This window comes from Amblyraja radiata, chromosome 18, assembly GCF_010909765.2.
Source record: "Amblyraja radiata isolate CabotCenter1 chromosome 18, sAmbRad1.1.pri, whole genome shotgun sequence".
NCBI classification, from domain to species: domain Eukaryota; kingdom Metazoa; phylum Chordata; class Chondrichthyes; order Rajiformes; family Rajidae; genus Amblyraja; species Amblyraja radiata.
In genome coordinates this window covers 12,934,035-12,958,516 of record NC_045973.1, presented here as the reverse complement: position 1 = coordinate 12,958,516, position 24,482 = coordinate 12,934,035, and the positions used below count along the sequence as shown (strand labels likewise).

The following is a 24,482-nucleotide window of genomic DNA, read 5'->3' as shown; positions in this document are numbered from 1 at the left end:
TAATTTTTGAATTTGTTTTTAAAGTCTGTGCATTACATGTTTTAAAAATGCAATAAACATTTTACAATAGGATTATGGTGTTGCTCCAAGGAATTAAAATCAAGTGAGCATCTGACAACAGCGGGGAAATCAACAACACGTATGCAGCAGAATTCAGTTCCCAATGAGAAGTCACATCATTGGCATTTGCTTTAAAATTACATTTTTGTTAAAAATTAATTATGGGTAATAAAAATGGTGTAAACTTGAAACAGAAGAGGCATTGGTTGGAGTATTATAGTTTGCCTCTAACAGGCTTATATCAGGGAAGCATTACAGACTATATATTAGCACATAGTATAATTACTGCACAGTGATGCAAGATAAGAGAGTGAAATGTGAGTTTGGGAATTTGTTACAGGAAATGTTGAATAGATGGGTGGACAAGATAGCACAATAGGAAGTGTTAGGTAATATTATTTGTAAATGAACAATTAGTGAATGAATTTGGCATTCATTACTGGTTCTCAGCCAAAGCAATGCAGGATAATTATTACTCATGTAAATCGTTGCAACATCATCGAATAGACTAAAGGGACTGTCCCACTGCGGTGACCTAATTGGCGAGTTTAGGAGAGTTTGAAAAAATGTCAGGTTGAAGACCTTCGACTATGTAGAAGACCTCCTTTGACCTCCTTCAACTACCTTGAAGACTAACTTCGACTAGCTTCGGGGAAAATTGGACACCGAATAGTGGAGAGTGAAGTCGATCTCCTTCGACCTCCCTTCGACTATGTTGAAGACTATCTATGACAACCTTCAACGACCTTCGATTACCTTCGACTACTCTAGGTTACCGATGAATAACATGCCGACCTACTACGACCTACTTCGACTAAACCTACGAGTAAAAAAAGTATCGATTTTTTTTTTTTTCATGGCAACTTTTTTTTACTCGCGGGCATTTTTCAACATTGTGAAAAATATGCCGCGACCTAGCTGAGGCCTCGAGTACGCGGGGACCACTCTCAAGCATGAAGGAGAGTTACAAAGACCTCGTAGGACCTCGTGTCGGCCATGCTGCGAGTATGATTTGAGGGCAAACTCGTCTGAACTCGCAGATTAGGAAGCAGCAGTGGGACAGCCCCTTAAGTATATATTTTTTAAGTACTCTCAAAAATTAAATATATTTACAAATGTGTAGAGAAATTCTAATTTGCAAACATGAGTATTATTTCATAACTAGTTCATAACTTCCCTGTAGGCTGTGAGGTTTCAGTGTTCTTCAGACTACCTATGTTTAATGAGTAGCTTGATTCTGTTAAATCCGAGGGCTGAGCATAGAATTGTTGTGTTCCCCAACAATTCCAGCTACGTCATGGGGCATGTTTCCCTCACCTGGTGAATACTTGAGGCCATTTGAAAAGGCTGCAAAGTCGTCAATGGGTGGAGGCAAAACTTTTCTTCCCATCTCTAGGCAGAAATTTAACAGATGTGTCAATCTGCCTTTCTGTCTCATGTTGTAGACTATTTCAGAATAATATATATATACAAGTACAGCTGGAAACTGCTTGCTTGACAGTACTTCCAATCAATAGTGCTGACGCGCAACATTTAATACTACTAAATAAGTGAGGGGCCCTACCTACGCTCCTAGTTCAAAACACTAATTAAAATTGTCTTGACTGGATTTGACCCAAAATATCCAAGATCCTCGGTCAATGCCCAAAGACCCCACAACTGCTTTGCAGTCTTTAACATTTTAACATTTATTGATTTATTTGTCTTCTGAACAGCTTTGTGTTTGTTGATACAAAATTATCCACATGCACTTTTTGTAAACCAATAATTGCCAGCTTAGCTGTACAAACATTCTATTTATCTGTTTTTACAGGAATACCATAGATTCCTTGGGGTACGTGTCTTCAATTTTCAAAGCTATTTTTCACCAAAACTAATGCTGCATTGTTCTTTACCCAGAGGTATACACTGCACTCAAACACCCATGATGAATTTCACCCAGCTCAGTGCAACATTTTCCAGGGAACACATCCCTTCTGCATTCATAAATTACAGTGAATATGCAGCACAGAAACAGTGCATTTAGTTTAATCAGACAGGGACAATCCTATCACCAGGGGAGCTTCCACCTGCCTCGAATTACCACTTCTCACACTATTCTCTCTCTCTCTCCTCTGTGTGTGTGTGTGTGTGTGTGTGTGTGCGCGCATGTGAGCGTGTGAGTGTGTGGGCGCGTGTGCACGCTCACACACAGACACACATAAATTCACACACATGTATATATATTGTTTGAGTACATTATATATGTGTGTGTGTGTATATATATATATATATATATATATATATATATATATATATATATATATATATATATACCCTTTTGTGTGGGTGGGTGTGAGTGTACACACGCATGCGCACACATATACGCACACGCCCCTCCCTCTGTTCCCTGCATATCCACGTACATATACAAATGCCTCTTTAATGTCACTATTGTGTCTCCTCCACCAGCACCTCTGGCAGCACATTTATGGGACCTACCATTTTCTGGGTGTAAAAAAAATCTTGCATATTTTTAAACATTGCCCCTCCCAACTTAAAGCTATGCCCTCAGGTCTTTGACATTTCTTGGCCTTCCTGAAAAGATGTTTCAAACAGTGCAATCTAAGCAGTTGAACCTTTGCATCTTTCAAAACAAATGTCATGGGCAAATAGAGGCAGAAAACTGAAGATGGGTATCCTCTCTGCTGGGAATTTCACTTCAGTGAGTAGATTGGTATATTTTCCAGCTTTGGAGAAATTCATTCCAGCTAAACTATGTTTGCCTGCCTCCAGATGGAAGAAATGAGGCACTTGAGAATGACCATGCAAACAGCTTGCACCCTGCATGGAAAATCACTGATCTGTGAGCACAAGCATGCGCACACATATACGCACACGCCCCTCCCTCTGTTCAGGATAAGGGGGAAATCCTTTAAAACCGAGATGAGAAGAACTTTTTTCACACAGAGAGTGGTGAATCTCTGGAACTCCCTCCCTGAGGGTAGTCGAGGCCAGTTCATTGGCTATATTTAAGAGGGAGTTAGATGTGGCCCTTGTGGCTAAGGGGATCAGAGGGTATGGAGAGAAGGCAGGTACGGGATACTGAGTTGGATGATCAGCCATGATCATATTGAATGGCCGAATGGCCTACTCCTGCACCTAATTTCTATGTTTCTATGTTTCTAAGCAATATAATGGGGTTGGGAATGAATGGAGATGGACACATCAGCACCAGAACTAGAGCTATCATTCTCATGAATAAGAACAGACAGTTCTGGCAGGTCAGGTGACAACCAAGAAGAGAAAAAGTGAGTTCAGGACAACATTGAGTTGCTACATTTACAAACCTGTTGTGTTGTTGCAAGTGAAAAATGTCATTGAAGATAGACACAAAATGTTGGAGTAACTCAGCGGGATAGGCAGCATCTCTGGATAGAAGGAATGGGTGATGTTTTGGGTCGAGACCCTTCCACAGACTGATTTTTCATTGTTCTATTTTGGTACAAACGACAATAAATCATTCTTGACTCTCTTGCCATTGTGAGACCAAGAAATAACAATCAAGTTTAAGAATTTTGGGAGAGAGTGAGTGGGAATGGATGGCTGAAGATCATTGGGGAGAGGCGATGAATGACAGCATATAAAGATCTGTGGTCAGATGAAAGTTGTGGGAGATTAAAACGAAAACCTGGGATAGATGCAAGGCAAAAGCATGTGACATCAGAACAAGACAAAAATCAAAAGATAATATTGTGTTGATTGAAATGGGAATTGCAGAAAGATTTTCTGAAATTGTTAAATTCACCATTCCGTCTGAAGAAGGGTCTCGACCCGAAACATCACCCATTCCTTCTCTCCAGAGATGCTGCCTGTTCCGCTGAGTTACTCCAGCTTTTTGTGTCTATATTCAGTCTGGAAATTGTAATTTGTCTTAGTGGTAGATGAATTTTCACAAATCTGTTCGAAATAAAATCCAAAAGCACTCTCTTGCATTACTGTTCAATGTAGTGTAGATTATGAAATATGGTCACGCATGTTTTTATACATCAGATGCTCTATAGAGTCAGATCTAATTCAGTATGATTGCTGCTTTTAGTCTCCCAGGTGACTTCTAAGGTAATGTCAATCTACAGGTACATCCATCACTTCTCCAACGAATGCATACTGGAACAATCCATTAAGCAATAATTTATTTTCCAATGACATTACATCAAGAGCCAAGAGAATATCTGAGAAAGTAATCATGATTTACAATCATATGGCAGGTATATGGTTATGTAATATGGTAAAAATGTCCTATGCCATTTCACAGGAGCAAGCAAGCTTCTTATGGATTTTCAGGCAGTTTTTCCATAGATTACTCAGGATGGCAATCATTCAGGGAGGAAAGCATCAAAAAGCTGAGAGGTTTTTAGGGCACCCCAGGGCTTTCCTCCTTTGCTAAATGAAGGCAGGTTTGCCAATGGTGAAGTGATGAATTTCCGAAATTCATCGAGGTCAGAAGTGGAGAAGCATAGGGAAGTTGGAGGATCACGGGGCTGAAGATTACAGAGAGAGCGAGGAATGAACCCACTGAGGCATATCAAAGCAAAATGAGAATTTTAAAATTTGGCATTTTTTTAGGTGAAAACTAATATAAGGTACCAAGCACTATGGTGTTAAGTGAATGGAAATAAATTAGAAAACAGCAGAGTAGAACTTGAATTCATGGCGTATGAATCAAGGGACATCATCCAGGGTTATGTCAGACTGATTAAGTCCGAAGATAATAAAGATGTGATGAGGTTTTCAGCAGCTGGTGTTTGTTGCAACATTATGGAGAAGGACAAGGATTGGAATTATGAACTTGATCAAATAGGTAGACATCATTTTCATGATGGCTCCAATAGCCTGTTTCTGTGCTGTAATCATGTACTAAAGTGAAAACATCCCATCTTAATTGCGGTGTAGGTATCTGGTTTGATATGCATTCTAGAGTTAGATAACCCACTAAGATTGGAAACAATGGGGATCCAATTAATGGGGGCAGTGCCAATGAAACAGTGTCTTTTTAAGGGTGGAACATATGGCAGAATTGCTGCCATAATGCTCAAGTGACCCAGGTTCAATCTTGACCAATGTTGCTATATGTGTGGAGATTGCCCATTCTCTCTGTGACCACAGGAATTTCTTCCAAGTGCTTCAGTTCCCTTTCATATCTTTTTGATGGCTGAGGTTTTTGTCAATTGGCCTGAGTATGGAAGTAGTTAGGTTAATTGGCCACAGTAAATTGCTCCTGGTGTACAGGAGAATGGTAAAATCTAATGGGAGTCGATGGAAAAGAGGGAAGAAAAAATTGGAGGACTAATGTGAGATGAGTGTTTGGCACAAATTCATTTGGTGAGAGTGCAGGGCCTGTCCCACTTGGCGATTTTTTTTGGCGACTGCCGGCGTCATATCAGTGTCACCAAAAGTTTTTGAACATTTCAAAATCCAGCGGTGACAAAAAAATGTTGGGACACTTGAAAAAACACCGCGTGTCATACGTCATCACGCCGCGTCACCGCCGCATCACGCCGCAAATTTTTTGGTGACCTTATACGTCAGTCAATGATGCCGACAGTCGGGGGGAAAATCGCCAAGTGGGACAGGCCCTTGGCTGTTTTAAAACAACATGACTTTCGGATTTTATAATTGTAAAATTCCCAGAATGGAGTAAAAAATTGCCTCAGCCATTGCTGAATGTTGGGGGAGAAATTTGACAGGTTTGAGGCAGTGGAAGGAAGTAGTGCAGTGAAAGGGTTCTTGCATGTAATGGAAATGGACCATGACATTTCACTCCTGGTTGCTGGGAAGTTGGAAGGGGAGATCCAATAGTAACAATACAGCAGGATTGTCGACACCAGGAACTGCAGATGCTGGGTTATGCAAAAGAACACAAAATGCTGAAGCAACTCAGTGAGTCAGGCAGCATCTCTGGAAAACATGGATAGCTGACGTTCCAGGTCGGGACCCTTCCAACCAAAGGTTCAAAGGGTTTATTGTCAGGTGTACCAGTTAAAGCACAGTGGGACACAAATTACCATACAGCCATACTTTTTAAAAAAAAGCAACAAGACACACAACTACATAAAAGTCAACACAAACATCCACCACAGCAGATTGACACCACACCACACCAAGTCTAATCTTCTTCCTCTTTTTTCTCCCGCGGTCGGGGCAGTCAAACCATCCGCATCGGGTCGATCGAAGCCCCCGGGTCAGGGTGGTCGAAACTCCTGTGGCTTGGAGCTCCCGAAGTCTGTCCCTAACCAGGGACCGCGAGCTCCACGATGTTAAAGTACGCAGGCTCCCGCAGTTGGAGCTCCCGAAGTCAGTCGGCAGCTCCTTGATGTTAGGTTGCAGTGCGGACGGAGATACGATATGGGAAAAAAATCGCATCTTCCATCCCCCCCACCCCCCACATAAAACAAGCTGAAGAACACTAAAACATACATTTAACACATACTAAAAAACAATAAAGGAAGGGATGAGACAGTGTTGGCGAGGTGGCCATTGTGGGCGCCACCCAGTGGTTCAGGTGTTCAGATGATTCCATGGTGACCACTGGATTGACAATAGTAGAACCTTGCAAATGAGGTCCCAACCCAATGGACAACGGTGGCAACAGGTTGGAGAAAGGTAGTGTGGTATAGTTAGTGGTGTTGAAGGCTTGTGATAAGTTGACTAGAATAAGAAGAGATTCCCTCTGTCACAAATGCATTGGAAGTCATTGACACATCTGGAATTTCTCAATCTATTTGTAAACCATAGTTCACTGAAGAAATTGATTAAGGAAAACAAAATGTAAATTTAAATCTGTGAAGAAATATTTTCAAAGGAAATGCATTTAAAATGAACAATTTTTTTCCTAGACTGGAAATCCAGAATGTTGGGTATTTATAGTGTCACACTAATGAAATCAATCTATAATCCAGTACAGATAAGAATGATTCAGTTTCATAGAACTACATTTTTTCTTGTAATATCCATATCTAGATTTCTTCAAATTACACAATAAGCTCCTTAAAATCCATTACTTTTATTAATGCAGGTCGAATCAGTGCTGTTTGACATTTTTTTCGTCTTGCTTGGATTTGTTTATGTGAACAGACTTCTTTAATATGATGATTTGCTGAATATCAAAGGAAACAGGCTCATCAATAGTTCAATTAAAATAATAATTGACAAAAGATAAAAGTAGACATCATAACTGAATGTTTAACTGGACTCCTGATTAGATGTTTAGGATTGGCTTTGAAATTGTGTGTAGAAATTAGAAAGCATGATGACTTCAAGTCACTCTTTCCTGAATAATTAAATCATTTCCTCTTTTGAATCTGTGAATAGACTGCAAATCACTCTACCATGGATGACACAGTTCCATTTCTAATTTTCTGATTAATGTTCTGACTTGCTCCGCAATACAGGACATTACAACGTTAATAATATTTGATTACCAAGGTTGGTTTCTTCTTGAAATCCTACACTCCATTGCCCTCAATTGGTTTTGGTACTAAACACTCTTCATTTTATTTTAACTCAGATCATTTGATTGCTCATGTCAGTTTATCATTCACTATTGAAAAAAAACTGCTTAATAGCACCCTCTGGGAGAATGCAAATTAGCTTACGGAAGAGGTGCATTAATAGCTGTATGTATCAGGGTCAAAATAATAATTCCTGCACCTGATAAGTACTAAAGATAAATCATTTAATACCATTTACGATCTGAATAAACAATGAAATCACTCTTCTGCCTGTGAAGGCAAAGATATAAAAGTTGTTGCAATAAGTTGTTTAAGGAAATAGATTTTTAAACATGAAAGTTATCAAGGGGCAATTGGAGAGGTTAGGGATTTGGTATTGAGAAGGAGGATCAGTTATGATTGTACTGTAATTATGATGGGCATACAAAATCCACGTACGGGGAGGATAAAGTGAACCATCCTGGTCTTTATTCCCAGGATAGAGGATTCTAAAACTAGCTTAAAGTGAGAGGGAAGAGATTTAAAAGGGACACCAGGGGCAGCCTTTTCACTCAGAGGGTAGTCCATATCCAGAATGAGCTGCAGTGGAACCAATAGAAGCAGAAACAATTACAACTTTCAAAAGACACAAATAAATATATGGATAGGATGGGTTGGGGATATGGGCCAAAGGCTAATTTAGAATGACAAGGGCTTATTTCCATGCTGTTTCACTCTGTGACACTATGAATGATGGAACAGGCTTAAAGGGCTGACTGGTGCTCCTTTTTGTATCAGCATTATAACTTTTAGATTAAAAGCTATGAATACATTACAAATAATTAGCATGTTGGAGGATAGTTAATTGACAAGATGATACATTGGTGTGTTTGTAGCTTTGTATTATTATGTGAACACAGGTATTGATTAAATTACTGTATACCAGTATGATAATTACCAGTGTTCTTTATGACCGCTACTGTAAAATAAGGCACCTAATGAATTGTACCTGTTCTCGCCTTCCCTGCCGTGTGCTTATATCACATGCAAACAACATGAATATCTGGTTCACATCACAGGGGAGTAATGTACTGTGACTACTGCTGAAGACAAGAGAAATATTATTAGTGAAGGAGGCATGGAAAAGATACAATTGAACATGGAGTAGCCACAGATATGGTCTTATTCATTTTGATTGAGGGGAGGAAATAACAGTACATTATCAAAAGATCTGGTGCAGAAAGTGAAGGTGCAGAAAATGGTTTCTAAGTAAACAAAATGTGAGGAATCATAATCAAGAATTCCATGGTTCAAATTTTTTTAATCATACAATGAATTAATGATATGAATTATACTTTATTGTCATATGTACCTAGTATAGTGAAGTGCTTAGATTTGCATACAACCTAGGCAGTGTACAAGTGTCCCCAAGCGCTGGCACCGACAAAGTCCTCCTCCTCCCCCCCCCCCCCCCCGCCAGTTCCCCCTTCCTTCACGGTGACACTCCGCTGGATCCCCCTTCCTTCACGGCGGCTCTCTGCCAGCTCCCTCTTTGCTCTTGGTAGACCCCCCCCCTACCTCGCATGCCAGGTCCCGCATTTATCTCGGCGGCACTTCACCAGGTCCCCCCCCCCCCCATTGCTCTCATCGGGAATATGCTCAAGGCGGCGGTGGGTGAGCCGGGCCTACCGGGCGGGTCGTCGGTCTGCGGTGGGTGATGTCGTTCCACGGCGGGCGAGTCCCCCAGTAGAGATGGGGAGAAGCTTTGCTTGAACCCGGAGGGTAATAGTTCTTCAGCTTCTGTATCCTCTTCAGTATGACAGTAGCAAGCTGTGACAGGGTGGTTTGGGAATCTCAGAGATTTTGGAGTGGAAGGACTGGTGCTTTTGTACAAGTTATGGAAAATAAGGGAAGGTTGAATATGAAAGGTTAAAGTTGCAAAAACTGGTCGAGGAATGCAACAATTAAGAATCTTTTTTTAAACAAGAACAGGAGTAAAACATTCCACAAGTATACATCATATGTCTGTAAAGCTTTTATTTGAGCTATACCCCGTCGCCCAAAAAACATATGCCCATTGATTTTCCATTTATCTCAATTAATAATAGTGCATTTTATTTGCCCATTTGATAACTCCTCCATTTTTTAAAAAGTTTGTTGTGTAATGTAGGTGGGGCCCAGTTTCACTACTGGAGGTAAGAGACATTTAGAATGTGGTCTCGGTCATTTAGAGAGTCTTCAGTCATTGTTCAATAGTGGCACTATTCTAGGCAATGCAATTCGTACTGACCTATTCTGTTCTTGAAATGTTTCTTTGACATGGTTTTCTAATAAAAGTTGACACGTTCTGGGATGAGTTTTTAAAATGACTTTTTTTTCCAATGACAGATCCAACAAGAATTACCATTCCACCTTCGGACATGGACGTCACAGTGGGTGAAAGTACAATCTTACCATGCCAAGTCTCTCATGATCCTTCACTGAGTGTTGAATTTGCATGGTCTTTTAATGGACAACTTATAGACTTCAGAAGAGATAGAGATCATTTTGAAAAGGTTGGAGGGGTAAGTGACACATATAGCTTCCTCATCTAATTTTGTGATATTATGATTTTGATGATAAGCTTGACAATTGCATAATTAATTTCCAGGTATGAGCCTTATTCAACTAGTCCCAGAAAATTGGTTCCAGTCATACAACATTGAGGGATCTCGAATGAGGTGTCTACTTAAAATCCTGAAGTATTGAAAAGATGGGCACTGACAAAATTAGCCTGAGTTCCGTGTAATTATCACAATGAGCTTTGCACTTCTGGGATCGAATAGGTCTGTCATGCTCTTCCATGGAATCTACTTGTATTAATTGACCAGGTTCATAAGTTAACTTAGTTGAGGTGGCTATAGAATGTTCAGTGCCAACAAAACTAAAATGAAGAAATAGAGAGAGAAAGCTATTCAGAAGTGAGGAATGAAAAGTAGAGATTAAAAACACATACAAATATTTGCCTCATGCATTGTAACATATGATTTATGTTGATAGATAAACATTTTCTTCGAACTTCTTTCCTTATGTTAAATGTTGAATAACGGTGGAGTTAATGACTAACTTGTTGGCAAGGAAAAAACAAGAAAAATATTAATTTCTAGAAATTTATACGGTCAGTTGTTTTGCATTTGCTAATGTATCTTAATGGTCCCAGGAGTTGAGGTTACATTACTGATAGAAGCTTATTCTTGTTAGCAAATGAAATACAAGTCTGTTGATATACAGTGGCTTGCAAAAGTATTCATACCCCTTGAACTTTTCCACATTTTGTCACGTTACAACCACAAACGTAAATGTATTTTATTGGGATTTTATGTGAAAGACCAACACAAAGTGGCGCATAATTGTGAAGTGGAAGGAAAATGATACATAGTTTTCAAATTTTTTTACAAATAAAAATCTGAAAAGTGTGGCGTGCAAAAGTATTCAGCCCCCTTTACTCTGATACCCCTAAATAAAATCCAGTGCAACCAATTGCCTTCAGAAGTCACCTAATTAGTAAATAGAGTCCACTTGTGTGTAATCTAATCTCAGTATAAATACAGCTGTTCTGTGAAGGCCTCAGAGGTTTGTTAGAGAACATTAGTGAACAAACAGCATCATGAAGCCCAAGGAACACACCAGACAGGTCAGGGATAAAGTTGTGGAGAAGTTTAAAGCAGGGTTAGGTTATAAAAAAAATCCCAAGCTTTGAACATCTCACGTGGCACTGTTCTATCCATCATCCGAAAATGGAAAGAGTATGGCACAACTGCAAACCTACCAAGACATGGCCATCCACCTAAACTGACAGGCCGGGCTAGGAGAGCATTGATCAGAGAAGCAGCCAAGAGGCCCATGGTAACTCTGGAGGAGCTGCAGAGATCCACAGCTCAGGTGGGAGAATCTGTCCACAGGACAACTATTAGTCGTGCACTCCACAAATCGGGCCTTTATGGAAGAGTGGCAAGAAGAAAGCCATTGTTGAAAAAAAGCCATAAGCAGTTCCGTTTGCAGTTTGCCACAAGCCATGTGGGGGACACAGCAAACATGTGGAGGAAGGTGCTCTGGTCAGATGAGACCAAAATTTAAGTTTTTGACCTAAATGCAAAACACTATGTGTGGCGGAAAACTGACACTGCACATCACCCTGAACACACCATCCCCACTGTGAAACATGGTGGTGGCAGCATCATGCTGTGGGGATGCTTTTCTTCAGCAGGGACAGGGAGGTTGTTCAGAGTTGATGGGAAGATGGATGGAGCCAAATACAGGGCAATCTTGGAAGAAAACCTGTTAGAATCTGCAAAAGACTTGAGACTGGGGCGGAGGTTCACCTTCCAGCAGGACAACGACCCTAAACATATAGCCAGAGCTACAATGGAATGGTTTAGATCAAAGCATATTCATGTGAGAATGGCCCAGTCAAAGTCCAGACCTAAATCTAATTGAGAATCTCTGGCAAGACTTGAAAATTGCTGTTCACAGACGCTCTCCATCCAATCTGAGCTGTTTTGCAAAGAAGAATGGGCAAAAATTTCAGTCTCTAGATGTGCAAAGCTGGTAGAGACATACCCCAAAAGACTTGCAGCTGTAATTGCAGCGAAAGGTGGTTCTACAAAGTATTGACTCAGGGGGGCTGAATACTTTTGCACGCCACACTTTTCAAATTTTTATTTGTAAAAACATTTGAAAACCATGTATCATTTTCCTTTCACTTCACAATTATGCACCACTTTGTGTTGGTCTATCACATAACATCCCAATAAAATACATTTACGTTTGTGGTTGTAACGGGAGTCAAAGACTAGAAGGGCTAGCTTTAAGGCGAAAGGGGGAATGTTTAATGGAGATGTGTGGAGACATTTTTTTTACAGAGAGAGTGGTAGGTGTCTGGAACACTCTGCCAGGAGTGGCCGTGGAAGCAGATATGATAGCATTTGGCTTTTAAAAGGCTTTTAGATAGGCACATGGGTATGCAGGGAAAGGAGAGATATGGATCACATGCAGGCAGAGAAGATCAGTTTAACATGGCACAGAAATTCCTTGTATGTTGCAAACCTACTTGGCGAAAAAAGTCTGATTCTGATTCTGACATTGTGGACCAAAGGACCTGTTCCTGTGCTGTACTATAAATGATTGTACATCTGGTCAGTCAGATTGTTCAGTCTCCTGGTCAAACTTTGTTTTCTTACAAAATTATAATAACTGGAATGAGAAAGTGTGTTTGAATAAAATTAAAATATTCATGTTACTTCAATATTTAAGTAACATTAGGTGATTAAATGTTCAGTTAGATTCTATGATTTACCAAGACTGAGCACGAAGAGAACAAATAAGGTGTTTGTTGAATTACATATTGCGATACTATCCTATGGAAGCTTTAATGAACTGCATTTTCTAATATTATTGGAAAGTCAACCTTGTAACAGCTTAACATGTAGAGATATTATTACAGAAATAATAATATTGTCAATTACATATTTGCATCACTGGTGATATAATACATACATTCTAAGTATTTGAATGTATTTTCCAGATACCTTTTAATCATTTTCCATTTTCTTCAGTGTACACACTTGAGTGAATATGTGGCCATACCTTAAGCTTTTCTCTTAGACAGTCCCTTGGGATTGAGGATGGCTTACTGCTACTTAGGTTTTAAGTATTGAAATAGCTATGAACACCAACATTTGGGCCATAGACTCTTTCATGGACGGTATGGAAGTGGGCTGTTGGGTGTACAGATGGATAGTTTGTGAAGTTGGGTCCTCCTGCTGATTACTTCTGCAATGCTTCTATGAATGGCCTTGAGGTTCTCAATGCCATCCTGAAGCATCTTCACCACAAAGAGCAGTAATAGACCAGTGTCCCAGGAGCCAATGGGATGTAGTATTTCTGAAAGGATGTTGGGCATTTTCTTGTATATTTTTTTTCTGTCTCACCCGTAATTTCCCCCAAGATGGAGAAAGGAATAGAGTGTCTGTTTCCGAGTTTGGTAGCAGGCGTTATAATTTTGTGGCTTCCCTGAGATACTGTAGCTACTGAGAGTAACAAAGACCACATTGTTGGATTATTGAGTTGGGAGAGGATACTGATGTTGGGTTGTCCATAGCTGCAATGAATTTGGAGGATTTTTGACAATATCAATTGTACTTTCAATTGCCTTGAGAAGCCTGTGTAGGTCAGGTCACAGAAGCATATAGAAAGGGAGGGATCACTGCGGCTCAGTAGGCAATGAGTCCAGCAGGTCAGGCTGTATTAACCATAGAGTCATACCACACAGAAACAGGTCCTTTGACTCAACTTATCTATGCTGACTAAGTTGCCCCTATACTCATTTGTCTGCATTTGGCCTATCTCCTTCTAAACATTTCCTATCCATGTACCAATTTAGAGGTAAAAGCTGAGCCAAGATCATAGATGGATTGCTTGGAACAGAAGGATCATTATGATTCAGGCAAAGTTCAGAATTGTCTAAATAGGCCTGCTCCACTTTCAGCGTCATGAAAAATGTTTTTGCCTGCATTACTGTCTCAATACATTGTATAGTGTTGTAGTTCCCTATTCAGGCAGTAGGTGTGAATTAAGCTCAGCGCAGAAAGTTATATCTTGTCATTTCCAATTTAAGTGGCCTTTTAGCACTGTGATAAATGTGAAGTTCTGGCAATCAACCTTCTGGTGCTAAAAATGAACAAACAATGCAAGCAAATGGTTGACATAATTCAAAGACAAACATTGAGGTAATATCCTAAGGCATTACAGTATTATGAAGTGCCAATCACAATATGGAGTTTAATTCTTAAAAACCTGTCCCAAGTATTGCAAGGACAATATTTCTCGAGATGAGCTAGAAACAAGCGCACAAAATAGCAATTTACGCAATAAGACAAATCATTATTGCTTTTATGCGTACTTAGCAAAATAGCTTTTGTTTTTAATTTTTGATTTGCTGTCCTTACTCCTTCTGAATCTATCTGGTGGAGATCAGTTGGAAGCAACAGATGTGGAAGTCTGTTGTGTCTCTTATTGTGGTATTCCATGTGCAGAAAATGGAGCAATGCATGTTTTACAGATTGAAGTGCACAGTTGTCTGCCGAAATGAAATGAAACTCTTGGCAGAGAACATGATTATTTGTCCATTTCCATTTTCTAAAAAAATTGCATGATGTCAGTTTATAGAATCATGATGATAGTAATTCTGTCATCAGTTATGCAAATTACTGCTCCAGAAAATAATTGCTCACTGTGTTTAATTAGTATTTTAAACCTCTTTCCCATTAATTATCTTGTCAGTGGGCAGTGGAATTATTATTTGTGCCATTAGAACGATTGATAATTCACAATATCCCACCATAGACACCATTCTTCTTTTAATTAATGGCTTCCAGTGTTTGCTTCCACTCCACATAAATATTCTGACTTGAACAGGATATGCTGTTCCAAAGCACCTTGGGGTAAAAGAACTGAGATGATCAGCAATAAAGTATGATTAAAGGTACCATCTGTAATACCTCAAAGTAATATCTCTTTTAAAGGTTTCTACATAACTGATAAATGAAAACTGAATTGTTCTGCCAAAGTGCTTTCAATTAGATGTGGTGGTTCTTGAGAATAAATCCTGAGGTGCAAGTCAAAGGCTAACTTTCCAATTCAACCAAATCCAAATTCATTTTTGCCCCCCTCACCCAACTCCCTCCTCAACACATCAGCTTAGTTTATTGTCACATGTACTGAGGTACAGTGAAAAGCTTTTGTTGCGTGCTAACCAGTCAGCAGAAAGACAATACGTGATTACAATCGAGCCATTCACAGTGTACCAATACATGATAAGGGAATAATGTTTGGTGCAAGATAAAACCAGTAAAGTCTGATCAAAGATAATTTGAGGGTCACCAATGAGGTAGACAGTAGTTCAAGACTGCTCTCTAGTTGAGGTAGGGTGGTTAATTAACACACAAGCAAAACTGTTTACTAATAATTCCAGGATACATTTCATTAAAATATTTATGCCTTCCACTTATACTCTTAAAATAATTTAAAGCAGGGTACCACAGCTTAATTACAAGAATGAAAGTCATTCTTCACAAGTCTAGAGAGTTTTATTTGGAAACGGAGGACAGCATTCATTACATCAACTCGTATAATACTGGGGTTTTGTTGTAACATTGTCTGTTAAGAGATATAAATATGGAATAATGGTCAAATGGGAATGCATAATAAGGATATGGCTTAATTTAAAGGCTTAAACAGCAACAGATGAACTTCATGATTTATTGCCCTAATTTCTATCCGGCGATTATGTTGCACAAATGTAATGCAGTCGGGAATCCAACTATCTATTTCCAATTCTAAACGCAATTTGATTATAGAGCTATCTTCAACATAGTAGCGTATTGCCAATATTTCTCTTGTGTGCTCCTTTGCAGCATTATTATAGCACATTTATGAGAATAACTTTCTCATTACATTTCACAATATATATATTTATGCATGCGAGCTGTCAATGGTCATGTTAAATTCATCTGCTCCTTCAGTGAAAATAACACTCATGCAAATATTGTGGTAACATCAGCATTGGAATTCAAGCCTCATTATCTCTGATCTAAATAAAATTTTCAATTTTAAAATGTGCACTTAGGATCATGCGCCTGCTTGTCCTTAATTCTGTATTTAATGGAAGATTACAACATTTTCAGTTGTCACTTTATAATCTCATGAAATAAAAACCAGTGTACAGAAGTCGGTAATATCTATTCATTTTTGGATTATAAATATAGAAAAGTGGTCAATAAATAAGGAAGCATCAGGCCCAGTCATGTATAGAATCTTGAATAAGAGTTAAAAGAGATCATTTACTGGTGTAATAATAGAATCTGAGTGTTGCACAGTGAGTTAATGTTCAAACAGATTTTATCACAAGATTAAATCATGAAATATTTGGGCTTTAACCCTCGTTGTAAACCTACTTGATATAACAACATCCGATGAGTATCTAACAATCAAACATTAAACATGTCTTTCTGCATTTTGTGTTCTTTTTCAAATATCACAAATACCATGTATTATGCAGAACTGGGTCGGAAATCATCAGACATCTTAAGTATTCTCCATCAAAAGATTATATCCACTTATGAGTTCTGGCATTTTTAAATTATTTTTAATGTAATACAGAAAAGAAAAACCAACAGACGCGTGAATTATGTTTTGCTCTATTGTATACTTTTCCATCTGTTCCGTCTGTATTTCACAGTTCTGTGATCACGCAATCAAGCGTGATCTCCCAGAGCACAATTTAAACTGGCTGCCTATAATTAAAGAAATCTAATTTTGGAAAGGACTGAAACCAAGATGCATCCTGTAAGTCCATAACACCCAAGAGCGTCCTCAAAATAAAACAATAACAAATAACAAAAATAAAATAACAACAAAAGTGTGATGTAGTCCATCCTACCCCGAACTACCAGTGTGTTGCATCTCCTGATATTTGTTGTGTAGCTTAAACAATTTTGAAGATTGACACAAAGTTCTGGAGTAACCCAACAGGTCCGGCAGAAAAAGGATGGGTGATGTTTCAGGTTGAAGTATTTAATTGGCTGTGCTCTAATATTAAGAATGTTGAAAATACTATTGTTCCAAAATATCAGATGTTCAAAAGCAAATAATTATTTTTGGATTGGCAAATTAACTGTACAGCTATGAGGCATATATATAACGTTGCATCTGGTGTTTGATTTGTTTTGTCATACCATTTTTTAAATGCAGCTCAGTCATTGTTTGCATTTTAATGAAACATATTTTGAATAGCCAGTAAATTGTATTTTATTTCTCTGGCCTTTAGGTTACAGTTTCAAAGTCTATCCACATTCATTGTTAATTTTCCAGTGACCAAACCATTTGCAGTGAAAGCCAGAAAATTCCATCCCACAAGGTTTTAGAATAATAATGCACACATTTATTTATCAAGTTCAATCTAACAATTGACTTGAGGTACTTAATGCTGAAGACCAAGGGGAATAGATACCAAGACGTTTAGCAGAAATGATCAAAAGATTGGGTAGAGGTGACTTTGGAATTTGTCACAGATAAGAGGAGATAGTGTGCAATCTATAGATAGACGAGCCAGCACCACCATTCAATGTGATCATGGCTTATAATCCCCAATCAGTACCCCGTTCCTGCCTCCTTGCTCTCTCTTGAAAGTATCCAGAGAACCGGCCTCCACCGCCCTCTGAGGCAGAGAATTCCACAGACTCGCAACTCTCTGTGTGGAAAAAGTGTCGTCTCATCTCCGTTCTAAATGGCTTACCCCTTATTCTTAAACTGTGGCCCCTAGTTCTAGACTCCCCCAACATCGGGAACTTGCTTCTTGCCTCTAGTGTGTCCAAATCCTTAATAATCTTATATGTTTCAATAAGAATACCTCTCATCCTTCTAAATTCCAGAGTACACTAGCCCAGCCGCTCCACTCCCTCAGCATATGACAGTCCCGCCATCCCGGGAATTAACCTTGTGAACCTACGCTGCACTCACTCAATAGCAAGAATGTCCTTCCTAAAATTAGGGGACCAAAACTGCACACAATACTCCAGGTGTGGTCTCACTAGGGCCCTGCACAACTGCAGAATGACTTATTTGCTCCTATACTCAACTCCTCTTGTTATGAAGGCGGCAGGCCAACATGCCATTCGCTTTCTTCACTGCCTGCTGTAATAGGAATGGATGTGAAAGAGGAGGATCACAGCAGCTGAATGATCTACCAATACGGTAGAATGAAGGATCAAAGAAGACTGGCAAGCATGTAGTTTAAAAGGAACTTTCAACTAGAGGCTAATGTAGAAAGAAGCCAGGAAAGTCCAGGTGGAGTTTATCAATAGGAGCAAAGATATTAAATGTATCATTTTCGGGGATGATGAGCAAGGATCAGAGTTTAAAAATTAGAGATTACAGATAGATGATTCCAGAACCTTAGGTGTACGTCACAAGATGATGAAGGTTTAGACTCAGCAGTATGAGAGCTGAAGGAGAGGCAATTTCAGGGAACATTAAAAGGATGCTGGAGTAACACAAAATGCTGGGGTAACTCAGCGGGATAGGTAGCATCTCTGGAGAGAAAGAATGGATGATGTTTCGGATCAAGATCCTTCTTCACACCTAGAGTCATGGGAGAGGGAGTGTAGAAATATGGATGGGTAAGGTATAAAAACGGATGAAAGCAGATGTGATATGGAAATGTAGAACGGTAAATATTTAACAGAGGGGAAGGTGAACATGTGCCTGTAATACTGCTACTAGAAAGATTTTCATTGTGCATGTATGTATTTGGACTTGGGCATATTACAAGAGATACTCGATTCACATTCCCTTGCCAACTATGGGCCTACTAGGGCATCAACCATTGTGACTGGCACAGTGATTTGTTTGTGATTGGCACTGTTCTTTTGTCACCATCCACACCCCCCTCCACCCCCCACTTCCAGTCTGAAGAAGGTTCTCAATTCAAAACATCACTCATCCTTTTTCTCCAGAGATGCTTGCTTGATCTGCTGAGTTACTCCAGGCCTTTGTGTCTACCTTCAAATTGACTTGATATGACATAAATGAGTGGAAAAGATCAGGGCTTAATTTATGGTAATTGGCATCGGCCAGCAACACTGAGCATATGGACAAACTCTGCTTTCTTCTGCGATCCAACCACAGAAGCCATTTTCCAGTTTACATTAATTCAATTTTTTCCTTGTGATATAGTTTGATTTTCACAATATGGTTGAGCACTGGATACAGCAAGATGTTTAAAAGTTATTGTCTCATCATAGTGCTGAAGACAGCTGTTCTCAATCTGAAGAAGGGTCTCAACCTGAAACGTCACCTATTCTTTCCATCCAGTGATGCTGCCTGTCCTGCTAAGTTACTCCAGCATTTTGTGTCTGCTTCAGAATTAGTTAACCCTCTAGCCAAGTCATAGCAATGAAGTATACCCAACAAAATGAGCTTCCCTGATTTTTTTCTATCCACAAAAAGCATGACATATCCAAAATGATTAATTACTGCCCCATGAGACGACTCTCATTCTTCAGTAAAGTATTATACGGCCCAACATGTTGTCCAACACCACTTATTCACCACTTGCCAACTTGGCAATGCTCAGTTTGGCTTCTCCTGCACTGGCTTTATACCGTAGCTAATTATAACCTCCGCACAGATAAAGGTAAATAATTCCAAAGAAAAGTTAAGAGTTCCCACTCTTGGTGTCAAGGGACCATTTGACTGAACATGGCATTGAAAAATGCCTTAAAAAACATAAAATAATTCTTCACCAACTGGAGTCCCACTAATCATAAAGATAGATTTTTGTGGTTGTTGGAGACTATAAACAATATATGGCTCTCATTCTTTTTTAGGATTGTATCATGTATCACTGTTGCCTCGGCTACAACACAGCACAGTGGCACAGTGGTGGAGCTGCTGCATTACAGTGCCAGACACCTAGGATTGATCTTGACAATGGGCGCTGTCTGTACAGAGTTTCTATGTTCTTCCTGTGACTGCATAGATTTTCTCCGGATGCTCCAGTTTCCTCCCACTCTCCAAAGACATACAGGTTTGTAGGTTAATTGGCTGTGCTAAAGTTCTAAATTGTCCCTAGTGTGCAGGATAGTGTTAATGTCATAAGGAATAGGAGTGGAATTAGGCCATTCGGCTCATCAAGTCTACTCTGCCAGTCAATCACGGCTGATCTATCTCTCCCTCCTACACCTGTACTCCTCTGACGGCTGTAACTAATCAAGAATATATGGTTTGGTCGCCGGTCGGTGTGAACTCGGTGGGCCAAAGGGCCTGTTTCCATGCTGAATCTCTCTAAACTCTCTCTAAGCAACATAAATTGGAAGTTCAGGGACAGTCTATGAAGAATGCTTCAATCATGTTACCACACTTTGAGCTGCTTGGGACTGACGAATAAAAGTCTGCGTATCATACAATGAACTTCTTTCTAAGTTAGGAAATTACTGAGTACGAATATTTTATGCCGCAACAAGAATGGAATGGCAAGGAATCAAATGACAAAGTTGTTGACAATGTACGGAGTGTGTACCTTCTTCCAGAGACCATGTGAGTTTTCACCAGGTGCTCCAGTTTCCTCCCACATTCCAAAGACTTACAGGTTTGTAGGTTAATATGCTTCTGTAAATGGCCTCTAGTGTGTCAGATGTGAAACTGGAATAACATAGACTAGTGTACAGATGTCTGCTGGTTAGTGCAGAGTCAGGGCCTGTTTCCACGCTACACTTCGAAAAACTGAATAGACAGACAAAGCCGAGATACAGGCAAAGTAGAAGAGCCAATTATTACTCTGAAATTAAGTTATTATGGAAGAATTCAAATTGCACTTTGCTATTAAAATTTCTAGCATAGCCAGACTGGATGAACAATTCATGCTATCTTCTACTTTACCTGTTACTTAGCTTGTACTTCAATTCACAACAATCCTTCTGTCTGACACCTTCTGCCTTTTCATCTCTGGCCTTTCTCCAATCATCTGACAATCAAAAATCCATCCTTACCTACCTCCTTGGCGACCCTCGGACTATCCTTGATCGGAATCATTTTTCTAAACACTGTAAATGGCTCGATTGTAATCATGTATTGCTTTTCTGCTGACTGGGTAGCATGCACCAAAAACTTTTCACTGTACCTCGAGAAAACATGACAATAAACTAAACTGAAACCTATATCAACCGATTACCTGCCTGCCTTTGTACTGTCCCTCCACTCTTCCAGCATTCTTCTTCCCCCCCTACCCCACCCCCCAACAATCAGTCTGATGAAGCATCCTGACCCAAAACATCACCTATGCATGTTCTCCAAAGATACTGCCTGACCCGTTGTGTTACTCCAGCACTTTGTGACTTTTTTTGTTAACCAGTTTCTTCTTTCTAAACTAAACTGATGAGTTTCATAAACACTGTGGGAACAAAGACAGTACATTAATGACTTGCTGAATGACTTGCTTCCTAACCCCTAAAGCATTTCTACCATAAAAAGCATATCATTAAAAAATAATGGGACATAGAACAAAATTAATGTATATTTATAAAAAAAGTTAATGCCTATTCCTCTATCAGAAAGTTGTAAAAACTGGGAATTAGCCATGTATATTTGTTCAATTCTACAAGGATAATTGGTTTAACTCTCAGAGAAGGCTCCAACTGAGCTTCCACAAAAGCAATATCTTGCAGGAGATCCAGCAGAGGGTGCGGAAAATACCTTGCAGGTTTGGGTGGGAGAGAAAAATTAACATGTTAATGATCTTTTATCATCGCTGGAGAATTTGTAACGGGTATTAAGCTGGGAGAAAGGAGGAAAGGACAAAGCAAAGGTCTCCCTCTACACGGGTGAGAAATTACAGGGCAAACGTGAAGATGAAACAAGACAAAGGGATTGGCATGAATAAGGAAACAAAATGTGGGTAGAGGTGGATGTTATGTTAACAGCAAAAACAACCTTGCAAGTGCTATTCAAAAGTATCAAATTGAATTTTTAGACTTACTCCCAAGAATAATTCAACAATTAAATTCTTTTCCTTTCCTCAACTTCTCTCTTTTCATGCTTAGGGGTCAGCTTTTGACCAGCATCTACATCTAAGCTTAACGTTTAGACTGTTCATCTCACTTTATTTCCTGAAAGCACTCAATTTCATCCTTCCAATGTCCGTGCTTGTACCTACTCTAATACCACCTTCCATAGCAGGGCTTCCATTATATCTCCCATTCACATCCAGTTGGCCGAGGAGGCCTCTCACCATTTGCACCATATCTTTCTCACACATCCACTATCAAATCAGAACCACAACTAAACATTTATGATATCTGCATCTACATTGTTCTTATCGACCTGCATTATTTCTGCTTTTCTCCATGCTACAACAAAATACATTTTCCTCCCCTCCATGTTTGCATTTTGTTTGGACCTATCTCTCTGTGACATACAATCCATTCTACATTCACTCCCCCAAGACACCCTCCCTTCCCATGGAACGTTAAAATACATTTGCAAGAGATAAAGCACCCACCCTCTAACTTCTTCCTTTCTCTCCATCTGGGATATGTGTGCTTTTTGTGGATTAAACAATAATTTACACATGCTTCTTTCAGTTTGATGCCAAGGCTTCTGATATGTCGGCCATTGACCTCAATTTGGCCGAGAGGGCCTCTGACCATTTGCCCCACGATTAAATAATAAAAAATCACTTTGAAAACAAAACTTATATTCAGGCAATGTGACCATAAGTTCCTCCACCCTGATGCTCTCTCCTTTGTCTTTTACATCGTCCTAGTGCAGAAGAGAAAACAGATTTTAATCCATTCAGGCATTTTGCAGCCTTCCAGACTCACCACTGCTTTCAGCAATTTCAGATTGTAATGACTGCTATTTTTCAGATACCTTCAACTGGAACAAATCTCCTATTGCCATGTTCTCAGCTGTTGCTCTGCAAGTTTCACTGTCATTTCTGAGTCAGAATATTTAAATTCAAATTCCATTGCTAAAAGACAAAGAAAATCAAGGCTGATAATCCTGTGTCGTGCAGAGGTCTTCTTTCAGATGATAAACATAGACGCCACTTAAATATATCTACCTAGAAATTCATTCCCTGCCACATTGAAATGTAAGAACAGCAAAGTGTTGCCCAAGGATTTTCATTTGTAGTCTCAGTGCAACAGTGCAGACATGGATTCCTCTGAAATAAAGAGCTTTTTTTTTTAAGGTGGTACATTCATTAAAAATTTGCACTGAATTATGCATCACTTCCTAGGTGCTCTCTTTGTGAGTTGGAAGTCATAAGGCTGAGGATTCAAATTCAACTCCTAATATGCATATAAAATCTAGGCTGGAACTCGCAGTGAAGTCTTCTTTCAGATGAGACATTAGATCAAGGTACTTTCTGCTCACGATGAAAGTAAGCAACAATTTGTTGAAAACAAAAAGTTGTGGAACGATTTATAATTTGCTGACCAACACTAATCAATCAATCAATGAATCAGTATTGCTGAATGACATAATCCACTGAATAACACTGAAGATCATGACAGCACGAACGATGTAGGAAATTAACTTGCGCAAATTATTTGTTGCATTTCTCCCAACCCCAAACACCTCTGCCCATTCCCTTCATAGATGCTGTGTTCAAGAAGGAACTGCAGATGCTGGAAGATCGAAGGTACACAAAAATGCTGGAGAAACTCAGCGGGTGCAGCAGCATCTATGGAGCGAAGGAAATAGGCGACGTTTCGGGCCGAAACCCTTCTTCAGACTGATGGGGGGTGAGGGGGGAGAAGGAAGGAAAAAGGGAGGAGCCCGAGGGCGGGGGGATGGGAGGAGACAGCTCGAGGGTTAAGGAAGGGGAGGAGACAGCAAGGGCTAGCAAAATTGGGAGAATTCAATGTTCATGCCATCCGGACGCAAGCAACCCAGGCGGAATATGAGGTGCTGTTCCTCCAATTTCCGGTGTTGCTCACTCTGGCAATGGAGGAGACCCAGGACAGAGAGGTCGGATTGGGAATGGGAGGGGGAGTTGAAGTGCTGAGCCACTGGGAGTTCAGGTAGGTTATTGCGGACTGAGCGGAGGTGTTCGGCGAAACGATCGCCCAACCTCCGCTTAGTCTCACCCTTCATAGATGCTGCCTGACCTATTGAGTTCTCCCAGCAGTTTTTATTTTGCGAATTATTCGAGCAAAATACAAGAAACTCAGCAGCTTAGGCAGCATCTGTGGTGAGAATGGACAGATGACGGTTTGGATCAAGACCTTTCTTCAGACCGATGATTTTAAAAATTAGTTCATTGGCTCCAAAATGCATTGGACATACTGTCGTTTTGAAAATAGCTCACAAAGTCAAAGCTTCCTTTATAATTTTGTTTTGTTCTAAACACAT

At 39.7% G+C, this 24,482-nt stretch overlaps 1 protein-coding gene across 6 annotated transcripts in view; it reads left to right on the top strand.

Annotated features, from left to right (window-relative positions):
* cntn3 (contactin 3) overlaps positions 1–24,482 on the top strand; it is a 1,582,783-nt gene that overhangs the window by 1,379,000 nt on the left and 179,301 nt on the right. For all 6 annotated transcript variants that reach the window (XM_033036732.1, XM_033036731.1, XM_033036727.1 and 3 more), the window contains one exon: positions 9,918–10,093. In XM_033036732.1, coding sequence (XP_032892623.1) covers positions 9,918–10,093 — 176 coding nt within the window. The remainder of the gene's footprint in view (positions 1–9,917; positions 10,094–24,482) is intronic.